This window comes from Pezoporus occidentalis, unplaced genomic scaffold, assembly GCF_034315485.1.
Source record: "Pezoporus occidentalis ecotype Australia unplaced genomic scaffold, CSIRO_AGI_Poc_V1 ctg151, whole genome shotgun sequence".
Lineage (NCBI taxonomy): Eukaryota > Metazoa > Chordata > Aves > Psittaciformes > Psittacidae > Pezoporus > Pezoporus occidentalis.
In genome coordinates this window covers 3,244,370-3,269,794 of record NW_026913328.1, presented here as the reverse complement: position 1 = coordinate 3,269,794, position 25,425 = coordinate 3,244,370, and the positions used below count along the sequence as shown (strand labels likewise).

General features: G+C 37.7%; 1 protein-coding gene across 1 annotated transcript in view; it reads right to left on the bottom strand.

The window, feature by feature from the left end:
* LOC134159851 (vitellogenin-1-like) overlaps positions 1–22,458 on the bottom strand; it is a 42,304-nt gene extending 19,846 nt beyond the window's left edge. Inside the window, exons 1-19 of the mRNA XM_062611283.1 lie at positions 22,394–22,458; positions 22,060–22,080; positions 21,683–21,834; positions 19,026–19,277; positions 16,305–16,466; positions 15,473–15,624; positions 12,610–12,760; positions 12,353–12,510; positions 12,076–12,241; positions 10,879–11,001; positions 9,124–9,342; positions 6,819–7,036; positions 6,636–6,733; positions 3,079–3,203; positions 2,891–2,992; positions 2,685–2,804; positions 2,263–2,452; positions 2,074–2,167; positions 1,787–1,972 (exon numbers count right to left, since the gene is read on the bottom strand). Of these exons, the coding sequence (XP_062467267.1) occupies positions 1,787–1,972; positions 2,074–2,167; positions 2,263–2,452; positions 2,685–2,804; positions 2,891–2,992; positions 3,079–3,203; positions 6,636–6,733; positions 6,819–7,036; positions 9,124–9,342; positions 10,879–11,001; positions 12,076–12,241; positions 12,353–12,510; positions 12,610–12,760; positions 15,473–15,624; positions 16,305–16,466; positions 19,026–19,277; positions 21,683–21,834; positions 22,060–22,080; positions 22,394–22,433 (2,729 nt within the window). The 5' untranslated portion in view covers positions 22,434–22,458. The remainder of the gene's footprint in view (positions 1–1,786; positions 1,973–2,073; positions 2,168–2,262; positions 2,453–2,684; positions 2,805–2,890; positions 2,993–3,078; positions 3,204–6,635; positions 6,734–6,818; positions 7,037–9,123; positions 9,343–10,878; positions 11,002–12,075; positions 12,242–12,352; positions 12,511–12,609; positions 12,761–15,472; positions 15,625–16,304; positions 16,467–19,025; positions 19,278–21,682; positions 21,835–22,059; positions 22,081–22,393) is intronic.
* Between the last annotated feature and the right edge of the window lie 2,967 nt (positions 22,459–25,425).

The window sequence follows — 25,425 nt, the reverse complement described above, 5'->3', positions numbered from 1 at the left end:
GTCCTTTATTCTTTATAGGATTTATGCAAAAGGAAGAGAAAGTCTATGTAAAACTGACTCGCTCTATATAAAGTACACATGTACACTTTCTCTCTCTATCATGCCTGCTTGTTTCTCTTCATAGCTGTAAGATTTTACGTTTCTTGGTCTTTGACCTTGCCAGTGATGTAGTTCAATGTTATATTTGCTAGTTATTGCTTTACCTTCACTTATTACATTTTCATTGCTCTTTCATTGCTCTGTGTGGTTTCCACTGACCATTTGTTTTGTAACAGTGAACACGAATACTTTTTGGAGAAAATTTGATGGTACTAAAAGTTAGCTAGTGAATATTAGTTTTCTCACATAGTTAGCATTATAGAGCTATTTCCGAGTGACTACTTCACTTTATAAATGATAATGCTGCAGGGTCTAAAACAGTGCTTGGGCTGGAACTCATGGACTTCTCTGCTGTAATCCCTCGTGTATGATACTGACTTGCTTTATGCTTTCTGGCAATGCATTTAACCCTTTTTATGTCTGATTTGATATCCCCTTAAGTCAAAGGAGGAAACTATTTTTATTTTGCTTTGCAGGGAGGATCCTTCTGCTAATACCTGCAGTTCTGCTTGGGGCTCTGAACTCCATATCACTGTTCAAAATTCTCAGTTCGGCATCCTTATTGAGCACATTAATATCCACCTCACCCTCTCCAACACAGGCCTAGAGAGAGCAGGTGCCTGCTATCCTGATGACCCTGGGAGCAGACTGTCCTGGTCTTCACAAGAAACAGAAAAAAAGAAAACACACAGCTAATTTTAGCTCTATGAACTGCCCAAACCTTCCCCAGTCTGCACAGAGAACCTGATTAGAATCACATTTGATGGAGTAGAGGGATCATCTTAGGGAGGAGTATGCAGAATGGTCTGTGACCATTAAAGGGCAAGGGAGAATAATGATTAGCCTAACCGGTGGTTAAACTGGGGGACCTGCAGAGCTTCTCTGGGCCAGCAGCCATGAATGCTAATTGCAGCTGGATCAAGCAACTGAGCTCTTTTGTTACGGCTGTATTCCTAAAGCAGAAACTTGTTAACATTTCAGCGGATTGTATAATAGCTGATTTCTGTTGTCAGTGATGCTTTTTCTTTTGTGATGAATTTTCGGGTTGTCTTTCTCAGTATTTTTTCATGTGTATGTGTGAAGGTTTTCTTTGGTCTACTGCTTTGATTCCTTGGACATACTCTTTCTGTTTCCTCCCTCTCTTTGTAGTTGTATTTCCATCTGTTTTCATTTGTTTGGCATCTGGCTGCAACAGTTTTCTAGAGTGTATTGTAACTGCATGCACTGATAATGAATCAAGTAAACCTAACAGGTAAGAAAACCAAATGGCAGCCACAGGGAAACAAGGTAAAAACACAAGAAACACAAAATCCTCTCTGCTTCAAGGCTTTAAATGCAAATATATGTGGGTTATCTGTTATAAATGGTAGTATTCATCTGGCTTATATCTTACTTAATTTCTCCAGTCCAAATATATGCACTGGATTAGAAATTTTATACCATTTGTGTTTCAAATAGCTTATGGGTCTCAATAACTGAGAAATAGTCCTAAGTAGCATTCTCAGGTGGCAGCCACAGGAAGTAATGCATATTTTCAAGGAAAGCTTTGGTACATGTCACTTCATTTAAAAAAAATAAACTAAAGTGATCACTGCCAGTTACCCAAGCTGTCGTTCAAAGACAAGCAACTGTTCTATTTGTAGACTCTGCATTGCTATAAAGAAAGATAATAAGTGCTATGTCTTACCTTAGAGTAATTATGTTAGTCTCATCTTTACATGGTGGAATTTCAATTTTGATATATTTTTCCTTCATCTGGACAGTGGCAACAACATTCACAGGTACATGAGCATTTATTTTGGTGTGTGCTTCCAGCCCTGCTTGTACTATGTATGTGTTGATCCCCATCACAAAGATCATCTCCTTAGCCATGCTGAAAAGGTATAATGCAGGTAAGATTATGTTCAGACAGCTGTGAATTTTTATGGCGTCTGTCGCTTAGAAACATTCTTTTATTTTATACTAAGTATTTACCTTAGACTCATTTTGGATCGCAGCCTAATGTTGGCATTTAGTAATTCAGTCAATCTGAAATCAGATTTTGGAGAAGGTGTAATCTGTGCTTGAACTATTACAGAGAGAAAAAAAAAAAAAAAAAGTGTTAAAAATCCCGTCCAGTCCTGACAAGAATGTTTGTATTACTCAGGTCTTGAAATCCATTACCGTTCCCTGCTACTTTTGTGATGGAAGAGTAATAGAAGCTTGTCTCTGTTGGAAACCCAGTGCAGGTGGGCACAATACGACGGATCTCAGAGGAGAGTAAGGCCTTGGTCCACTGCCTTGCTACACCACTTTGAAGGCTACTGATTATTTTCCTTATCGAAGGGATTTTTTCTTCAGGTCCATACCATGCCTGCAGTTACAGAGTTCAAACTGTGTAAATAAACAGAACTTGAATATCATGATGCATGTCATTAAATATGCCTCAGAGGAAAGACTGCTAGCAATGATTATAGCTTGACCTTATTAATACTAAAGACAAAACACCCTCTTGAAATCAGAAATTGAAAGAAGAGTCAGAATTTGTGAAAGCATAAAATTTTAAAGCATTTGATGTGTTGGTGGTGGTGTTTTCAAAACTATACCTGCAATGCATTTTGAATGGCATTTTTATCTAGTCCACCGAAAAACAGCTCTTGGCCAAACATCTTCAAGTAGGCTGATGCAAAAGGTTTGTCACTGGAGAATGCCTTCCAGTCAGAGAGCTGCATGAGAACAGGAAGAAAGCCTGATTATTCATAACATTTCAGGTAGCAATACCTTAAAGATTCTCTTTTCCTTGAGAATTTACCTTTTTCAGGACTTCCTTGAAGTCATAGTCGGTCTCCCAGTCCCTGTCAGGAGAGTAACCTGTAGCAAATATCTCCCGCAGTCCTTCAACTGTTATTCCAACCTGCAGGAAGAAGTAAAGTGTAAATGCTAACTGGATGATGGTCATAACAAGGAATAAGAGGGCAAACTGCAGGTAGACCAAATTACCTCCAAGGGATCAGCAACTCTGCCTAGGAAATGTGTCCGCAGCTGGGACATTGCCATCGTTGGAATTAAACTGCCTGCATTGTTCAATACCAAATATTTAGCTGCCAGTCCACTCATAAGAATCTCTGAAGAGAAATAGGCAGTAAGATACATCACAGTTAGTTTTTAAAGCCACAGTACACAGATTGTATCAATTTACTAATTGCATAATTCAACTGATACAGCACAATATGAGAAAAGCCAGAAAACCCAGCTATAAAACTGATGTTATAAACCAATTATAAACAGAATATTCTGCATTTTTTAACTATTAGTGGGTAAAATTACAAGTCCCCTGCTCATTGCATGGTGATTATGTTATTTTTCCAATTGCTTCTGCTATATCATTTACACCCATTCAGATTCTGTAACGTCAGCTTATGAAATGCTTTTATGAGACATCATTTAGGGCAACTTGACAAAGGGGATTAGAAATGAAAACAGATTTGCCATCCTTTGCTAATCATTTAGGGAAAGTGATATAGATGTCCTATAAGGACAGATCACAAGGTGTAGATTTGTCTCTCAAATGACTCAGAGGCAATTTAATACATTTAGTTCCAAATTCTGTAACTCCTTAGATGAAATGTACTAATTGTTAAGTAATTGTTAACTATTGAGTGAACTTTGAGTAAGCATAGTTTGAGTCTATTTATGTTCTCTACATTAGATTTGTCATCTATAATGTTCTTAGATACAGACATTATGTGCAGAGCACAGTCACCTACTCTTCCTGATCTTGGCACAGGTCTATACAGTCCTGTTTTCTGAGTTAAAGTAATCCAAAGGCTTTTCTAAGTTTCCATAGGTTTCAAGAGGAACAAGGCTGTCATGATATGTAGGCATCTCTGTTATGCTTCCTTTTTTCCAGCCTTCCTCTCTCTTCTCATCCTACACTAGTTGGAAGACGGGGAAGTATTTTAGGAGTCCCTATGTTAACTTTCTGCTATTCTCATTTTATACATAGGCACCAAATACTTAAATCCTAGCACCACCAGAAATAAGCTTTGGGAAGCCAGTACAGCTAGAACAATTGCAGAGCCCTGGAAGATCCAGACCAGTAAGTTTAGTGCCTGCACGGAAATTATTGGTGAATATATTTTCAAATATTATGAGAGGGAGTGAGTCTCTGACCTCTTCCCAGAAAAGCAGTGCATAAATTCTCATAAATTATGTAGCCAAAATTTAAAGAAAAGATTATTGCTCGGTTCACAAATGGGGGTGTTATGAACACTCACACCCACATTACTTCTCTAGTGCCACTCTCTGGGTTTCAGATAATATCTCACTTGTGTGTCAACACTTTCTTATTCTCTTCTGAATCCATGCATGCAGATAGGGATCTGGATGATCCTTCACCCTTGTTTACTCCTCATGTTCAGTTGTTTCCTGTCAGATTGCTAGGACTAATTTTGATTTCTAATTTATCATGGCAGATTCCAACTTTTTATGCATTTGAGGAATAGTTTGTTGGAAAAGCAATCCACTTAGCCTAGTAGGTCTGTATGAACTGGCATTTTACTAAATTGTTTTCACCGTTTTGCTGTATATAGCTCCTGCGCTAACCAAAGTGCTAGGCACTACCTACCTAAAACGTACTGGTTCAATAACAGCTCTTACAATCAAAATACAAGTATTTATGACACCTCCCATGGCATAAGAGAAGAGAGCATGGATATTTTCCATACCTTGGGCATTCACACAGCGCTAATGCTCATCATAGAATCATACAATGGTTAGGGTTGGAAAGGATGTTAAGATCATCTAGTTCCAACCCCCCTGCCATGGGCAAGGAAACCTCACTCCGGACAATGTCTCTCAATGGAAAATCCAACTGATACAGTCAGATCATGTACTGTAACCACTTTACTGTGAGAGTGTGATGGCACCTGGATGTACCTGACTAAATGTCTTGCCCTAGGGAAGGGGGGAAAAATACCAGTGATCAAAGAAACCAGTCTTTGGTACCTATGAACATTAGTACACAGACTTAATAATATGAGTCTGTGCATATTGAGAGTCAGATTCCATTAGTCCTCACATTAAGCAGAAGCTGGGTCATCCCTTAGATTTCAGTGGCAGTGTGTAGAGCAGGAAGCACTGTTTGTGGTGACCATGTCTGACAGATGCTATTTACATATCCCTCTGCCAGCTACCCTCATGCATACTGCACCCCTCTTTTTCACTGTGTGAAAATCCAGATAGCTCATTTTAAAAGCAAAAATAGGATGAGAAAATGAGTACCTAAAACTAGAAACACACATCTGCCTATTACTGGAAAATGTATTGCTTCCTGAATGCATTTTAAATGGTAAAAAATTGACTGTATTTATTTGCGTGCTGTCTCCACCTTTGAGGCAGCAAGCATATGTATAATTTATTACTGTGATTGTTGTGGTATGTATTACATTTATTTTTGTTATTGAGCAGTTTAAATGGTCATGTAAAAATGATGAAACAGGGGCAGGAAACAATAAGATCTACAGAAATCTTTCAAACAACTCCCCTCCCTCCAAAAAGAAGGCAAAAGAACTTGTACATTTAGCACTGTGCATTTCAGGTGTTTCAGAGTCTCTTTTTCGGTTGATCACTTTGAAAATAATGTTTGCATGTACCAGTGAATAACAAAAACACTAAAAACATCCAGGCCCTCTTATATAAACAGCATGTGTAAGGAGACTGTGTTGGTAGATATGATCTCCCTAGTCTGCCACCTGCATATGCCAAATCACTGATGCTGTCATGGTCATTTACATAGGTGAGTTGCTTGAAAAATCTCTATTGAGAAAAATAACACACATGGAAAATAGAAATAGCTACAATTTGGCCTAGCAAGAGCTGCTTTCTAATCTGGCCCTCCTGAATACATTTTCATGTGCAGCTTCCATTGATGTAACTGATCAGCCTCCAGATCCCTCCCATATGTGGATCTGCTCATTCCAAAAAAGAATCCTGGTAGGAAGATGCAAGAAAAATCTTTAGACAATAAGCCTGAGTTAACTGCTTATGGGTGCAATGAATTGTCACATCTGCAGAGTTTCTTTTTCACTGGGCACTACTGTTGGGGGTGAAGATTATTTAGCGTCATATTTGAATTCAGTAAGAGTTGTAGGTGTTCAGCACTGGTAGAAATTAATTCACTTCAGCAGTAATTTAGGTCCCTTCTGTTTGTTTGGTGCTGAACAATAGTATGAAATTACTAAGCACCACTGAGATTACAGCATTAGATACAGGAGCATGTGCCTCTCTGGCTAATGAAAATGGAAGGTTAGAGCCCCACAAGTCCTCTGGTAATTTCATACTGGCAGTGTACAATGCAAAACACATGGGGACATAAACACTCTCCAAATGGAAAGCCTGAGATTGTTATTTCTTTATTTATTTTTTCATGGAACATGAGAGAAAAGGGAGGAACAACATGCAGCTAAACAGCTGGCTAGGAGAATTGGGTTCTCATACTGTACAATTTTTTTTCATTGAACTGTATATATATATCTACAAAATCTTCTGAATCTTACCTTTAAACATACTGAACCGGAAAACCTTGCTGAACTGATATCCAGATCTGTCAAATTTGGCACTTAATGCTCTGATGGCCATTCTGCAGGCAGAAGCCCTGGAAAAATTCAGTGAGCACATTAGCACTTCAATTAGTTTGCAATTAGTTTTTCATCTAAGGAAGGGATCCAGATTTTCCTTACACTGCTTGAAGATCTGGAGCTGTGCTCCTACCCAGGGCCCTCACGTGAGAGTAGATGAAACTTGCCACTTGCATGCTAGGTTCCTTCAGGACAGCATCAGCTAATGTCATTAGTATTGGAAGACCTGGCTTGGTTTCAAGCAAAACCACCGCAGCTAACATTCGGACCCGAGGATGAAGTTTTTGATTCAGGAAAATCTCAAGGGTAATAGCCTGGACCTGAAAATAATAGATGCGCTCAAATTTACAGTGTTTTTGAACATTTTGCTAATAGCCATTCATCATCAGTGAAATTTGTAGTATTTAGTTATTATGGCAATACTGTGCCTGGTTTCACAGTCTGAGGGCTGAAAGAGGCATTATGGTAATGTAGTCTGACTTCCTACACAATCAGACTTTGCTGGATAACTTCTACATCAAGATCATTACCTCTTTTTGAGCTATAGCAAAATGTATCTGGAGCATAACCACACTAGGTAAAAGAGATTTCACAGATCCATTACACACCTGAGAAGGGGTTTCAGTGATCACTTATCCCTACCCATAAAGGTATGCCTTATTTCTAATCATTTGGTATGCCTTATTTCTAATATTTTGATCTCCTGGGGCCACTTCTGCTAAATAATGGAATAAAAATGCAATTAATAAAATCCAGTTTATTACCAGAAATCTCTATGCCAATTAGGAAGCTTAAAACTGAAAGTTTATGCAACAAATGTAATTTCCACAGTACTACTTGTGACCAATATGACCAATATATTTGACCTCAGCAATACTCAGTATCAAGACTAATTCTGTACTGGAACCTTTGCAGTTTCCACTAGTTGTGCTGAAGCCTTTAACCCTAGCTTCGAAATGGATGTGAATGGTGTAACACCGTGCTGGTAGTCCCTCTGCAAAGTCCTGTCCTGACTGGGACGATACACACCTAGCTCTCTGATGAAAGTCTGATCCAGAAAACTCCCACAAATTTTGGAAGCACTCTGGTTTTATTGATTTAAATATGTTGATTATCAAATACCAAGGTAAAAGTGGTCAAGGATGCAGTAGCCTCTTTCTAAATTTTACTACCATTTCAAATTAAATGTTAAACAAATAGAAAAGGGAGACTGTGTATTAAGTCTGTTTAATGCAAATATGGGTGTGTAGCTAGCTGCAAACCAGGCATTAAACTAGTTTTGAACAATGAAAAATCCAGCCACAGGCATTGACTTTCTCCAGATCAATTTTCTCCAAAGAAAACGCATAGAAAATAGAACTAAACAGTGGTCTGGGTCACATGTGGAAAGCCAGGCCAAAGGGCAATCAGAGACACAGCATCATTTTCAAACACTAAACTGTTTTTTTTTTCTTCCCTGGCAAATACTGTAACTCCTACCCTTGCTATTCTCTCCTCCTCCCACTTTTCCCTGTCTAGCTACTGCACTCTGGTAAATTTCTTTATTCTTTAACTTAAAAGCATACCCTGGCACACTATTGTCTGTGGATCAATATGTTCACTCAAACCTGGGAATCATATGCAAAAACAGTATAACGGAAAAACGGACAGATTAGTAGCAGAATAGTTAATGAAAGCTTTTCTTTTACTTTTTACATTAAGAAAAGACATGTAAAACAAAAAATCAGTATCAGAAAAAAATATCTTGAAAATGCAAAGTTTTCTTTTTGAAGCAGTTTGTTTTAAACTGAAAACGATTGTAAAGTGATGTCTGTGGTGGATGAGAGTGTGCCTGTGTAACCATTGTATGTGATATCTAATCATTATCCCGTTCAGGGACAAAAGTCACATTTAGTAAATGTTCTGCTTATGACTTAAACCCACACAATGTCTGTAAATTTGTAATTAGGATGCAAACCTCTAGTATCTATTTACAGTAAGATCTGGTCTTGAATTACAATTAGATGTGACAGTATTAAATGTCAATTCTCTGAAAACCTTGTTTTGTGGTTCTTTCACATACCAAAGTTGAAGTAGCACTAAACATATTTTGGTCAATGATTTAGCTTTCTGTCTAATGTGCTTGGAAAATAAATGTTTGCAATGGAAATACTGATTTGTCTTCAATAATAGGGTAATGACTATCATTTTAATGGAATTTTTGTTGCAGTCTGAAATACTAGAGATTAATGTCAAAAGGAATAAGACATACCAAGGAATGACTAAGTATTTTAAAAAACCCACAACATATTAAAGGTACACTTGAAAAAATTAAAAAAAAAAAGAAAAAAATCTGCTCATCACCCATTGATTGTCGACCTTGTGTTTGGTTGTCATAGGTGCAAAGGAGGCAGCTTTGTTTCCTTACCAATTTTGGATCTTTCATGCCTACGTTTTTCAGGGCCATCACAGCAGTTGCATGGACCTTGAGAGGCAAATCTGAGGCACCAGCTGCATATCCTGGCAAAAATTTCTTGATGTGCTTGATGCTGGCTGGATGTCCTACATTCCCAAGGGCTTTCAAAGCCAGGGAAATGTCTTCTGTGTTAGATTTGCTCAATGCCTCTCCTGCAAAGCCATGAAGTAGCTGAAAAAATAAAACAGATTTTCTGTTGAGTTCAATTCCAGCTCTTATCTATATCCCATCCCCCAGCCTATTTTGAGGTTTGACTCTGATAATTTCAGTTTGTTCAATTCACTTACTTTAAATATTTTCAAATTCTTTCTGTCCTCATGAATAGGACATTTTATTCATAGAACGAGCATAGCCAAGAATGCTGCAATGAACAGTTTCTTCATCACTGTGCCTTAAAGTTATCAAGTAAGAGCTTTAAAATGAAAAATAATGGCTAGGAGCTAGTTCCCACTGCCTTTTGGGGTGAATTAGGAACCTTGCAATAATGCTGTTTGAATATCTCTTGGCTGAAGACAGATGAAAAACGTAGATACAGCTAAATTCTTCAGACCCTTAAACAAGATTCCTGAAGATATAGCTAGTGGAGATGCTCTAAACTTCAGCTATGACAGCCACTTTTTAGTACGGATTAATAGCTGGCAACAAGATAATCAGGTCATCCCTCAGCCTTCGTTGTAAGCAACTTGATCACACTAATATTCACGTGGCAAGATTAGAAGTAGTTGTGTGAAGGCTGAATATAAGAACTAAATCCTAATAGAAAACTGTTTTCAATGTTAACTAATGGCTCTAAAAAAAACCCTGAGACATTATAGAATCATTTCAATACAGTTCCTATGCTATAAAATATCACATTTGAGATCCATTGATGATGCAGAAACAGTCTATTTGATATTACTAATCAAATGAATGGATATTTGAAATGCATTGAATAAGCCTATACAATCATTTCCTTTGGGAAAGAATTTTCATTCCTGGAACCGGTCTTTTCAGATTTAATTAGCTCAAGAGCATTGGTGGTAATCGTAACACAACAGACACATGTAGGAATGTTGGCCATGTCTCTGTACTACAGGAAAAAAATGCAGGCATGGAAGGCACATCCTGCTCTTACTGGGGTTGGTGGACTGACCAGTGTTAAAGAAAACACCTATTTCTCTTTTACTCTCTATCACTGCAGAATGGCCAAGCTCTGTATACCATGATGCGCATCTCTAGAAACAGCAAACGCTATTTACTACCTCTTTAAATTGTTTTCAGGCTTGTTGATTAAAAGCAGTGCAGAACAGGGAGGGTATTACTATTATTTAAAGCTTACAGCCTTTGTGGATGACTGGGCTCTGCTTCTGGCTGAGAAATGGCTGGGCTACATGACTCCGGGCAAAAACATGGGCTTTTGTGTCAGTTTATTTATAAGTATGTATAAGTACCTATATTTAAAATATTTCAGAGCAATGCCATGCTCTTTCATTACTAATTGGCAGTGAAGCACTCAGAGATACTCAGATAGAAAGTGCTGTGAATTATGTGCTTCTTCCTCTCACTCTTTCCTGTGTTAATCTAGAGATAAAAATGCTGTAGTTAACCAACTGGGGTTCCTTTCCCCAAAGAAAACACTGTAGTGAAGTGAAATACAGGTTTCTAAATAATGAAGAAAGTACTCATGGCTTAATTTTTCTTTTAAAAGATAAATAACTATATGGTTACCTGGAGACATTCAGAGCAGGAGTCTGATGAAGAGCACTGTTTGTGGCACAGTGACGCATAGCTGAGATAGCAAACCTTTCCAAGTACAGTACTTGAGCGTGGGCAATGTTTTTTCACAATGAGCTGGGAAGAAAGCAGTTATTCATTACCACCATTAATGAAAAGCAAAAAAATTAAAAAATATGTTTCTGCCAAATGCAAGGTAAAACCAGGCTATTGATATTTTTGTATCAATGTATTTACAGTTAATCAGTGGATATTACTATATTTGACAATGCAAACATAAAGTAATTCCAAGTAACATCTGGAAGACTGATCTCTTACTTTTATAGAGTTTCAGATTTAAATTTGGCATAGACTTTAATCCAAAGGGAGGAAATCACCCAGTTATGGAATGGAAGGAAAAACACATATTATTCAGGAAACATTCATCACTGTTTTATAATTGCTTCACCTATAGGTACAAAAACCTTGAGGTACATTGTGAATGGACCTCAGTACTTTGGGCAGACAGGAATATTTCATACAAATGTAGGAGCTGACAGGAGGCACCAGCGCACTGCTTCCTTGAGTGGGAAGTAGGGCCTTACTGCACAGTAACAGCCAGACTGTCATGGCTTTTACAGAGAGCAAAACTCTGGTCTGAGATTCATGCTCTCTACCTAGGGTAGGCAGAGATAAGCTCCTGTGTCTGAAGATAGAATTAAACCCTGCAGAAGAGTGAAAAATTGTAAAAATCATTAGACTTTCTCCCACGTGGGGTCCACACTGACATAATTCCCTTGATTTTGATAGATCCGCTCTGATTTATACCCATCCTGCTAGGTCAATCAGGACAAATGGATATAACAAATATGTATTTCTTACTCCCCAGTCTTTGTAGACACTCAGAACTCCAATCTGATGTAACTATAAAGTACATTTGGACAAAGAGACCCTAGACACCATTGTTTGCAGCAATAACTTCTGTCCCTGAGGGGTACTTTTACTCTTTCTTTCCCGTTTCTTTCTGGATTCATTTTTTCCCCTTTGATTTGCATTTTCCTCCCCTTAAGACAGACAGGAAATAAACTCCTTTCAACCTAACTAGAGGACATAAAACCTTTATATTTTCAAAGACTTTGCCATCCTTTCAAAGTAACAAATACAACAGATGCTAAAATCAGTAGTGACTGGAGAGTGTCTAGGGAATCCTACCGTTGCTTCCTCCATTGTGTCCTTAGTTGGTGTGCTTGAGTGCAGAGCCACAAGCACCGTCTGAGCTGCTTCCCAGTTGGTGAGTTCTTGCCTTTCCATTTTATGCCTCAAGAACCTGAGTGCACGGTGACTGGCAACTGCAGGAATTATATCCAAAATGTAGCGCCTGTAATGGGAAAGGCAAGGACCATTTTCCAGATCTGCATTTAAACATAATTATTCCAGATGGTCTTCAAGAGTTTGTCAGCGCAGGAATCACTGCTTGTATTGCTTGTACCTGTACACTGGCTGGCTGGAGAACTGCTTCCACACCGACTCATAATCCTCCTCATTTGCTGCCCGGAAGAGGTGCATAAGCTTGAGGGCTTTTGCTGGTGCATCGTTGGGAAGCTGTTCAGATGTGGTCTCTACTAGGTCTTGCAGACTTTCCTCTATCTGCAGGAGGATTGAAATGCAGGAAGCTCACACACATTGTTTCCCACATGCACAGATTCCAAGCTCCTACAAAGAGTCCATCCAGTAGCTGAACATTACCTGGCTTTCCACATTTTTTATTCTGAATAAGTGGACAGGAAGCTGAAGCAATTCACTGCCAAACTGGTATTGAAGTGACCCACGATCCTGAAATTCTTTTGGTGGGACCTCTGCCATTTCCTTCTGCACATCAGTCAAAGCAAGTTTCTGCCTGGAATGGAGAAACCCAGGGAGATACAGGGTACAAATAAAAAATAAATCAGTAATTCTGTCTCCCTTCATCACAATGAAACTTCAATTTTATCAAAAGGGTTTTGTTATAGAGGGAAAAAAACAGCTACATTTGGACATGATGCTCAGAACTGTACTCTGAGAAGGTCATCACTTACAAAGCAGGGATCAGATCAGAGCCAGCCTTTGCCTTCCTTTGGGAATAACATGGCTTGAGAATTTAAGGATGAAGAGGGAGGTGAGAAGCTGCTGCCTGAACATCACAGGAACCGTGTGTTGTGTCTTAAGGAGGGAATTAAGGATTATAGAAAAATAAATGGTGGAAACTTTTTTAGAAATCATCACTTAATCTAAACATTTTAAGAAGTTCATAAAAGCTTTTATGTCTCTGTGCCTCCTGGAAGCTTCAAAAAGAATTGAAAATTGTTAGATACAATAAGAAATGTTACAATCTTTTTACTTGCACTATTACAATTCCCTCCCCATTTTTCTTGGCAAGCTGAATGTCCTGGGGACTGCAGAAGATAAAAAGTTCTCATGAAGTTTCAAATTGGATTTCCCAAACAAAAAGGGCCAGATAAATTCAGGATTAGTCTTTCAAAAAGTACTTAAGTTTTTGGAAACTTTTCAAGGAGAACAGAACCTTCATCCTTTGTTATTAAGAGTAACTGCAATGAGAGACTGTCTTTGTAAATATTTTCTATCATCTTCGCTACATTTTCAGCTAAAGGGATGCACTTTATCCCCCCAATTATGTTTGAAATAGGTCATTTAGGACACTATAATAAAGTTAGGCATTTGTACTGAACAACTGAAAACATCCCAAAAGCAATGTTACTATACTACACAGTATCTCAAAATCTCTATAGAAAATTGGCATGTTTATTTTGGAATCTCTATGATGATCTTCTGTACCATTTCTATCCACTCCTTCCATATGGATTGCAGAGAACTGCTGCAGAAAATAGCATATAACTGCTTTGCAAGCCACTGGAATTTGAATAGAAATTGCTACAGAAACAGCAGAGATTTTTTTTCTCTCTTGAAATTTTACACAATATTATTGAAAAGGCATTTGGATGAGAAAGTATAACATCAGGTACACTGAGACAGATTTTACTCTCTCTTCCAGAACATGATGAATCTATCATCTCTTGATTCTCATAATTTTAGGAAGATATATATCTGCCTAGAATAGATGGGAAAATGTTATACTCTGAAGAGAAGAGTAAGTGAATACTAAAGATAGGATTAAAACAGTGAAACAATAGTAAAACCTGTCTTGACTTTGAAAGGTGCTGCAAGAGGCTTATTTTGAAGAGGTCTGAAAAATCAGCTCTGAATGTTTTAAGTCCTTGAGGTTAGATTTTTTAATTTCTTTTTTTTTCCCTCTAAGCACAGAAAGCGCATTGTGGAAATAACTTCTGAAGACTTGGGTGACATCCACATCTTCCCAACTATCTCATATTTGGCCCCTTCTGCTGCGTTACGCAAAAGATCCACAGAAAATAGGAAAAGGCACTACCCTTTCTGAGGGCTTAACACCTGAGGAAAAACAGTGTATGCAGGCTTGCAGGACAGTTTAAATCAGCAAAAGTGCATTGGCTCTGGACTAACGCTTGGTTACAACAGTGTAATTATGTAAAAGCACTACAACTGTACCTATCTTCACCTTGATTGCATGAGATAGTAAAGCCACTTTCAACTTTACTGTTTCTTTGTTGTTGTTGCCTTTTTTTTGGTTGATTAGCTAAACTGAACATGCTTATCATATTAATGAGGTTAATCAGTGATTTATTGACATGAACTTTCTGATGCTGCAGTTTTCAAAACTGTATATTATACCAACAAGATTCTTGCAGAAGCAATGGAGCAATGCAAGAATACAGAAACTGAAGAGTGGGATTGAGGTATATCTTCTGTACAGTGACTTTTATGCAAAAAACCTCCCTCTTCAGAAGGGCACTCCACAGAGTCCATCACTAAAGCAGGTAACTAAAAACTTTTCCAACTGATGTTGATATAGACAAAAAAGTTTTCAAACGTTGAAAATCTGGGGGCCTGAGATAAAAATGAGCAGTGGCAATATTTCTTAGAAAATCATATTCTCATTTTGCCCAAACCTGTTTGAGAAATATGCAAAATTTGCTGCGGAAAAGCAAATACATTTTACATGTCTTGTACCCAATCTTTCTGCAATAAAACTCAATTTCCTATCAAGAAACAGTTTTGATGGTAGATTTGCAAGCAGTCTGTGCTTAGGAAGTAGATCAGAATCCAAAGCTCTATCTAAGTTTCTTGTGAAAGTCTGTAGGGTCTCTTACTGTATTATTATTTTCCAGGAAATTCTCTTTCAGTAACTGTCTTTCAAAATATTTTACTGCAAATATATTAGTTTACAATTTTTCAGATGGAATTACATTTGTTTTGGCTTTTCTGACATAAATCAAATATCCGTGCAAAATAAAATAGTCAAACCCTGCCAAGTTTAGCTAATAAAATTTGGATAGTGATGTGAATGTTTCAGATTTACAACTAATAGTGAAGGTTGTTTTTATGAACTGTTTGGGACTTTATGTAATTAAACATTGGCAAACAATAGGCTGTGGAAGTAAAGTATTTCAGTTATGGACTTTGACCAGATTACCGAGATGCTGAGTTATTTGGTGAATTATAGGCATATGTACAGTACCTTGCTTCCACTATAGCATTTCCTCCTGTTATCTCATTGAAGGGTGCAAACTGGTGGATTTCCTCAACATCAGCTTGTGTAATTACAGCTTCATTACGTGTATACTTGATTTTGTAATTGTAAGTAGCAGTTGCCCGGGAATTCCTGTTTCTCTTTATAATATAAAGAAGCAAAGAAACAAAGAGAGTCATTGAACTTGTAAATTCTGTGACTAGAAGCTATCATATCACTCACTTCAATCCATTCATTTTCTAGGGCTGTTTTGTTCATTTGCCCTATAAGGGTTTATGTGAATTCTGCTTGCACACTTCCATGGGAGAGGGCAGGAATGCTGGTGAGTCCCTCACTTTTACTACTAAGAAGTGTTAGCTTGTTTTAACTTTCCCCAAACATAAGTAATTGGTTATTCCCTTAAGAAGGAGATGTATTTTCTGAGGAAAGCAGCAGTATAAGCCACACAATTTTTTATTTCAAAGGCAGACTTATGTGAAGATGCAGCAGTACCTATCTTGAAGAGCAGAAACTGGACATCATGACTACCTGGCTTACTCAACAGAGTAGGTGAATTAACTCATGCTGATAACTAATGGTTTCCAAGCCATCTAGTTTGAGCTACTTGAAGTGTGCCTGCAGTACATGACAGTTTGCAGCACAGACCTCTGCTGCTCTGTGATCTGATTTTTCACACAGAAAGAAAATGTTGATAACTAGATATATCAGGTCTGACTCTTCTCTCATTTTTAAGTGTTACAAAGCAAGAGATAGTGTGGATGCCAAATGGCTGTCTGCATATGAATATAAAATACATTTACATAATACCACTCTAATTTACCTGCTGGCAGGTCTGGCATGGTTGAGTGTATGCTGAACCTATGAGCAGCTGCACTTTCTCTTCACAACTGTTCAGGTCCTTGGATTTGGTCACATAAACTAGATTTGCTCTCTTGTTTTCCTGAATTGCATACGTTGTGTTACAAATACCTCCAATCCCAGCCTGGTGAAAATGAGAATGTGATCAGAAATAATTGATGAAGCTTTGCACTTCTATGCAAAGCTTCATCTATTCCCCACATGGAATTTCCTGGTTAATTCTGTATTTTCAAAATTCCTAATAGAAATGAATGCTTTTTTATTCATGGCATTTTTCAGAAGCAAAATTGGGATGATTGTTACTTTCACCTCTTTTTCACATGTGCAGGTTTCCAGCAAGCCAAATCAGTTTCACTGACAGAACTAAAATTCTCAAGAATTTCACTGAGACAAAATTTGGAGCCTCAGAAAGGTGAGAAACAGTCGCCAGTTGGAGCTGTCAATTATGAAATAAGATTTCAGGAATATTAATAAAAAGTGCCAAAATAATTTGATCATACAGAATAAAATCTCATCAGCAAAGTATTTTAAGGTTGGAGATGACATTCTGCCCTTAAAATTTGCTTTTATAGGCAGTTTATACATGCCTATGGAACAAGCCTTGAAATATCAGATCTGTCATAATATGAACAGCAATAATTAAAAAGAATTTCAAGGCAGCAGAGTTTTGATTGTGGGTTTTCATTTTTAGTTCAGATCTTCAATAATATTTCAAGCATATATATTTATAAGAGCTCTTGAATCTCCTCAGTCAATGAGAGTTTTGAAGAGGAAAGTATTAGATTGCATTTTAGGAGGAGAGGTTATTTTCATGATTTTTTTTTTTATTGTTATTTATAGCATAGCCACTCCAGAGAGCAGCTCTGGGCTATGTCAGAACAGCAAAATAGTCATGTGGTGGTTAGGAGGCAAGACATACCCACTTCATCTTTAGCTTAACAGTATTCCTAAAAACACTATGACTTCGGTAAGAGCTGGAAATAAGAATTGCCCGTGCTTTCTGACAGACTGGTACTCTGTGAGTATGGGTGTGAGGCTCCTCTGCAGACTGTAGGGTGTGGCAGAGACAGCTATACTTCAAATAGGAGCTTCCAGCCCACTGGGCTCAGTGGGAAGAAGTAGCCTCCTGCCTAGCCTAACTTTCTAGCTGTGTGCAGTTCATGGCTAGTTCAGATACTCTTGCCCGACACCCAGCAGGATGCAATATAGACTTTTCCAGGTAAAGTCCTTTAAACCTCTCTGCATTTCAGATTTTGGGACTAATAATGCTTATCTTCCTTTACAGAGTGACTTGAGATTGTCAAGGAAGGGTGCCAAAGCTCATTAATCAGTTGCTGTCCGAGAAGAGCAAAGAAAACTTGGAAATTATTCTAGGAGGTGAAGTCACATATATTGCCTAACAGCAAGAGTAGGACATATTGCTAACTGAATTAGAAAGAATGAAGATGTAAAATGAGATATGAGAAAATAGCACTGCAGAATACGCGACACCACCAGCAGGATTTTTATGTACAAAAAACAGCATGAAAATATTAAATCATACAGTTCTTTTCCCAGAAACAAATCTACATACATAAAAATAAATTAAAAAAAATAAAGTTACCCTGGTCTGCATTTTTACTAAAGATAACATGAAAGTATAAGAATTTCAATTTTTTTGCTGATCTCTAAATCAAATGTAGTCTAATCAATGTAAATATGGTTTTGCAAAAACTAAACACATTGCAATTTCTGTGGTGAATAGTAATATCAGATGATTTACCTTGACTAAGATATTAAAACCTGAAAAACAGTGGAAATTCCTACAGCATCAACTGCAACTGTTAAAGCTATTACAGCAATCATAGAATCAGAATAGTTAGGGCTGGGAAGGACCGTAAGATCATCTAGTTCCAAGCCCCTGCCATGGGCAGGGACACCTCACGCTAAACCATCTCACCCAAGGCTTTGTCCAAACTGGCCTTGAACACTGTCAGGGATGGAGCATTCACAACCTCCCTGGGCAACCCATTCCAGTGCCTCACCACCCTAACAGGAAAGAATTTCCTCCTTATATCCAATCTAAACTTCCCCTGTTTAAGATTTAATCCATTACCCCTTGTCCTGTTACTACAGTCCCTAATGAAGAGTCCCTTCCCAGCATCCCTATAGGCCCCCTTCAGATACTGGAAGGCTTCTATGAGTTCTCCACGCAGCCTTCTGTTCTCCAGGCTGAACAGCCCCAAAAATGTCATGGCATATATACTGTTTCCTTCCTAAAAGAGGAGCTAGAAGAGATTAAAGTATATATGATTGGCAAAAAAGTCAAATTACTATTATTTTAGCTTTAATCTTGTGCTGCACATTTAAGCTTGTTTTAATACACTATTCAAATTTTATTTAGGCTTCAGCTTTCACAAAAATTTGCTTCCTGTAGAATCAGAAGCCCGATTTGCTAAGGGTCTAATACTGTACATACATTTACAGAAATACTTTGATCAACCAGATTAAAAATCTGCTATTCAGTCATCCTGTTTAGCTACAGCTCCATCAAATCTTGTTCTGTAAGGACAACTTAATCATGATTTTCCAAGCTTAGGTGGTTTTTGTTAGTGAAGAAGCTTATGTCAAGAACAAATTCAGAAAATATGGTATTAAGAATCTGAAACGAAAGTGACCACAATGACTAAAACAAGATGCTCACCTCTTGTAAGCTGTATGAATGCTGCATCTTCTTTAGACTTAGCTCCAGCACATTCAGAATTCCTCTGTAGATGTTCAGAGCATCATCCGAGACAGAATCAGGAGCCTTAAGGTTTCCAACATGGCCATTGCTATACTCAAACTTGATGGGAGTACTAAGTTCCCCAGTTAATACTTGGGTCAGTTTGAGAGACCGAGAGAATGAGCTTGTAGGCCAGACACCATTGTACTCTGCTGCTTCGATTGAGTGGATCTAGAACAAAGGGGGAAAATAATTCCTCTCTAATTTTTTCAAGTAGCTTTTTTAAATGCATGCAAGCATCTAGAGCTTTACTCACATCAAAAATACACTATTAAATAACACAGAGCCTATTCAAAGAGAAATCTTAAAAGTTACAATTTAACATAGCTAGTATCAATATGCATATTTCCATATATAAAAGGAGAGAGAGGAATGTGAATGACTGAGATATTTCCACAGTCACTGCACTCTGTTCTGTTTCATTGGTAATCCATATTGCCAAAGACTGACTTGTATGAAGAAATGAGCCAGAGAGGAGGTACATGAAGCAGGTTGCTACCCAAAAGTGGTATGGAAGATCTACAGGAAATTGCAGGAGAAAGTTAATGTTGCATAAAGCAACATTAACTTCTGTTGTGAACTCTGTCGTCTCTCTCCCTGGGGTCACAGAGCACAGACAGCAGTCAGAAACTAATAACAACATGGCTGCTGGGCCAGCCAGATAGTCGTAATTAGTTTGAGCAGTGGAGAGTAGATTACAAAAATTGTCCTTCCTTATGCATTTTGCTGCAGAGCCAAAGGCTTAGGCACCAACCCCACTTTGTACTTCATACTCCAGCCTCAACCTGGGGCACATCCAAGCAAGTAGAAAGTTGTGCTGAACTATGAATAACTCAAATGATTTCTACCCCATGGGAATAGGGCATGCTTAGCTTAGTTTCTTAGAGGACCCTTCCCTTCTATATATTTTGACAATTTAAAGAGACTTTTCTCTGACACCTCAGGCTGGTGATGTGATGCAAGATGCGGATTAATTTCTCAAAAAGCCACACAAACTAAATCCTCATACAGCAAACCTCTGGAGATTGCACTTTCATATTTATTTTTGTTATTGTTGGTGGAGATCACTGCCAACCCCAGTAACTGAAGCTTACAGAGGAGGCTGTTACAGAGCAAATCCCTCATGCTGCCTCTCGGACATGCTTCTGGCATATTGCACATGGGCAAGTTTGGGAGTGCTCTGCAATATCAGGATGAGGTAGTTTTCCCCAGCCCTCAGGGCCCAGTCAGGACTTATGCTCTCTTCCAGTTTTGAACACATCTGGCAATTCATACCTGCAGGTTTGCGATGAAAAAATTGTCAGCTGGAAACTGCCCAGGGAACACAGGTTTTTGCTTGGGCTGAATGCAAACTACTAGGCTACAGATGAAAGATTAATTCCCTGAACCATCCCTCTAAACTAATTTAAATATAACAGCAGCAAAATAAACTTTTCCCAGAGCAGAAGGGAAGAAATGTATAGTTACATTTAGAACTTACACCTTAGAACTTGCCCCAAAATATCTTTTTTTTTTCTCTTCTTTTTCTTGCCTGAAAATATCTCTGTATTTATTTTTGAAATGTAAACTTTTTCCCAAAAGCACTGGGGAACAAGAGTCAAACGTTGAAGACTTACCCAAGAGCTGTTTCAGTAGGAATGGGGGAGAATGTGGGGTAAGCACAAGGTGGCTTCTGCCTTCTGTCTGCTGGGGAAGCCTTCTACTCACCAGTGTAGATGTGTGGCTCTTATTTATTTGTTGTTTTGCAAAAAAGTCCAGCCACTTGCAAAGGTTATGGAAAAGCAATATTTCTCATCTATATCTATTAGAATTTGAACTTACAAAAATATCTAGTAACACAAGGCTAATTCAGGCTGGAAGGCTATACATTTACAAGCATTTACCAGACAGTCACCAGTCTTTTTAATCTGCAGTTTTCAATTTGCCAAATAAAAGCTTTTAAAAAGATCATTTTTCTTCCACGTATGCAGAAGACTAAGTGGAGTTTGTGCAAAGCAACTGAGGGATGCATTTCAATACACTCATTAGAGGCACGTATAGGCTTCTGTTAAAGCCAAGTGTTTTTCACATAATCAAAACTCTTAGTAATTACTCAGCATGCAGTAAAAATATACAATTGAGGATAACAAAGAATGTCATTTGGGACCCTGCAGAACAAGAAGCCACCAGATGACATTAATTATGCTAAATATTGAATCACATCCAGCGACTGTCGCATGTTTTATTGCCTTTCATTTGCTGGTTACAAAATCAGTTGATTAAATAATCTTAGGTTGTACAGTTTGGAACAATTGGATTGATCCAGTAATAAATTATTGTGCATCTCAAATTACATTCCATTGTCTCCCTGACCACAAAGCAGAAGAAATCCTTCAAGCCCAAGCCTGGCTTGAGCTGAGAATTACCTGACAAAGTGCAAATAGAATTTAGGGCACTGCATGAAAAAAAATTAGTGTTACTTGCATTCTCCCTGAGTAAGCACAACACATGATGAAAATTAATTACTTCCCAAAAGCTTAAAAAATAAGTCAAGTACGAAGAAAATTTTACCTTTCAAACTGAATACATTTTCTTACCCTAATAAGACAAAGTTTTGGCCCAATACCACTAATTTCCACTTTACTTTTTATTCTTATTCCAGCTCTTGCAAGTCCTTTCTCTGGAAGTCCACTGAGAAGTATGCTTTCATAATTAAATGAATAAACCTTGTTTTCACTGAAATCGGGTTCTGCAAAGAAATGGTTTCCATAAAACATCATAAAGACTGTACAAAACATATTAAAGTACCTGTATTAGAGTGTATGGAACAAAAAAAGATGAATTTGTTCATTTTTGTATTGCACCTGAGAAAAATTAGCTGTTGCAAAATTATATTAAACATTGATATACTTTTCAGATTCTATTTTGAATTTCACTCATTATAATTATATTAGCTGATAGGGAAATTACTTACGGTAATTAAGATGCTGGCTCCCTGAAAGAGAAGGAAAAAAAAAAAAAGAAAGAGTAATGAAATGACAAAGCAAAAAAAAAAAACCCAACCCCAAAATGTTAATATATTTTAGTATGAAAGGCTATATCTCATCTTGTACATATAGCATAACTCTTTCTAATTAACTTCTAGTTCAGCACATAGCAAAATGCCTTTTTTCCCTAAACAAGAAAAAATTGTCATAATTTTTCTATAAAATGTTAAAGTTCATGTTTGTAAGTGAACCATGTTTAGATTCTGAAACATTTTCCTCAATATATTATTTTAAATTCATCAAAGCAGATAAGTTACTTACCCACCACTGTTAAAACCAGGGCAAATGTCAAGCCCCTCATGATGGAGATAAAGTAAAGGTGAACATGCTGGGTTCTCTTTTATAAAGGCATGGGTTATCACATGTTTCTCTTGGCATGTTAGTTTGATAAATAAGTGTATTTTAGAATGCTTACTGATCAATCAAAAATAAACATCTCTGAGGTCATGAATGCGGACAACTTCAAATCACCTCATGTTTTCTACTAACTTTCTATATGAAATAGAGATTTCCTTTTCAAAATATCTTGTTTCCCCATTTCTCCACATTGTAGTTATAAAATTTTAAGGTAAATAAAAATAGATCCTCAATCATACCTGAAACAACTTAGCTTTCTCCAATCATGTCTTCAGCCTCCTGATAATTTGCTCTTCATAAGGGTCACAGCTTTGGAGACACACACCTTGCTGTCATATTGAAACTCTACTTTTAGAGAAGAATTTGTGATTGATTTCATAGACTTAGGATTGAGATACCTTAGAGCTCATAGGCATGCAATGAGAAACTGTTTTTCCCCGGTTAACTGCCACAGTGTCTGCAAGCACATCTTGTTACACACACCTGGGAAGAAAAACCTTGTCATTATGACCTTCACATTAGCTTCTGGCTAATGGTGAAAGTTTATACTATGAAAAAGGGAGGAAAACTAATTTCTTTATGAGAAGAATCTAATAAAAACCTAGCCACATTTCAAGAAGAACCTCTGTGAGTTGGGAGTATCAGGTCCTTCTCAGTGGGTTCTCAAAAGTCTTTGGCTGCTGCCACTCTTGAGAAAATACATCTAGAATTTCGTACTTATAGTAATGACATTTAGACTAGTCCCTAGCAAAACTAAATCAGAAAGGATTTTACACCCTAATGTTGGTTTTGCAAGTTTTTTTTTAATCTTTTGCAAGTGTTTAATATTTTTTGAAAGTGTTTAACATTTACTTGGAGTTCAATCTTGTCTTTTGGTCAAATGGTAAACTAAATATCACTTAAAAAAAAACACCTGGGTACAAGGGTTACTAAGGGGTCAGGAAGGAGAGCTCAGGAATGTATGCCTGGTATTTGCTTGCAGCTGTGAAAGGTACAATATACCTGCAAGTAATGCACATAGTCAGGCAGCTAGACTTTACCCTCCAGGAGGAGAACAAGGTTTTCTTGGCTGTTGATATTCATCAGGGAGGAGAAGGATGAAACCTCAGCACAGGTCCTGAGGTCTCTACTATCAGGCCTGAGAATACATTTACTGCAGGCTCCATCAAGCAGTCCCTTTACAGGATTACTTCATTTACTTGGAGCGATGCCACCTGACTGAGGAATAATGAAGTTTATTACTGTGGTGCCAGTGCACCTGAGCTGAAGTCAGGGAAGCAGTGGTGTGGCCCCTCTGCTCTGTTGCTGTTCCTCACAGCTGCCTGGGCTGGAAAAACAGGGAAAGTCAGAAAGTAAATGAGGGCTGTCTTGTTTGGATAGCTTTGCTACCAATACCTCCTGAAATCTGGAGAATTTTAATATTGCAGCTTTTTTTTCATAAAGGGAAAGATATGGAATTGGATGAGTAGTCAGGCTTTCCTTGAAATTACATGTGTGTCTAATAAAATATTAAAAAATATATGATAGACATGTGAGCCATTAGAAGAGATTAATAACCGGGTTGTTGGTTCAGTGTGTGTTCAGATGGTAAAAAATTAAGTGCACATGGATTTTCCCTGATGTTTTCTTCCAGGGTGTTAACTTGTGTGAGATATGACAAGATGCGCCAAGTTTGCGGGCCCTGTGAAATTCAGCGGCATGCCTTTTCTGGCATGTATTCGCTGTCAAATATAGTTAGAAATTCCCTACAGTCACGTTTTTTTGCAGCAAGAATGAAAGTAAATGCACAGCAGCAGTGTAATACTGTAAGTGGTAACATGCAAAACATTCCTGCTTCTGTCATCCTGCTTTTTATGACACTGCTCATCAGCGCAACAACTAGACCTCTGCAGTGATACTGTGTTATTCTGTTCAACCAGCCACACCTCTACAGGACAGAATGTATAAGAAAATACATATATTATATTATATGCAGAACTGTACAAGAAAGACTATTCACTTAAGCATTAACAGCATATGGAAATAATGTTTAAGGGACATTAAAATGGAGCTGTAGCATTTTTCAAGTTTAATAAAAGACTTTATAATTAAAGCATAACATAAATAATTTTGTTCTAACTGCTTAATGAAAATACCGCATTTTTTTTTTAATGGGGAGCACGGAGTCTAGGCTCACAATCAGCATGCAGATACCTGATTGCTGGACACTGAGTTAAAATAATTAAGATTGCATACCTTGCTGTGCTTTCTTCATCTGCAGCATGTCTTTTCTCTTTTCAACAGCTCTTCTCCACCCAGCCTTGTTTTCTTGGGGATGAGGAATAAGTGATCTTAGAATTGGTGGACCCATTATTACTTTAAAGGGACAACATAATAAGTTCAGGAAGCAAAGAGAAGACACAGCTAGAATTTGAGGGTCACAGCACTGGGCTCTAATACTTTCTCCAAAGCAGACATGTCCTTCCAACTAGCTCTGAGGGAATGAACATGCAATCTATCACTTTAAGGAAATGGATAAAAGGAGGAAAGGTGAGAGCCACACTTTTCAAAGCCAGTACAATTTTTCTTAAATATTCAACATGTCACGTTAGTGAGCAAGAAAATACATGAAAAATAAAAAAAAGCACAATTAAATAGGCCCTCCACAAACAACTCCCAAGTGCCTAATTCAGTTGCAAAGGCAGGAACTTTAATGTGGGCATGGGCTTTATACACAACCTGTATCTTTTCCTTTTTTTCTTTTCTTAGTCATAAACAATAAAAAAAAAACTTTTAAAAAGGAGCAGGTGATATCTTGGGATTTTATTTTTTTTTTTTTTTAAGAAAGAAATTATATGGTGCTGAGTGTTACAGAGAACATGATGGCTGTATAAGGAGTGCAATAAGATGAGGTAGACTGCTTTGAATTTACAGGTCACTTGCACCATAAATGAAAC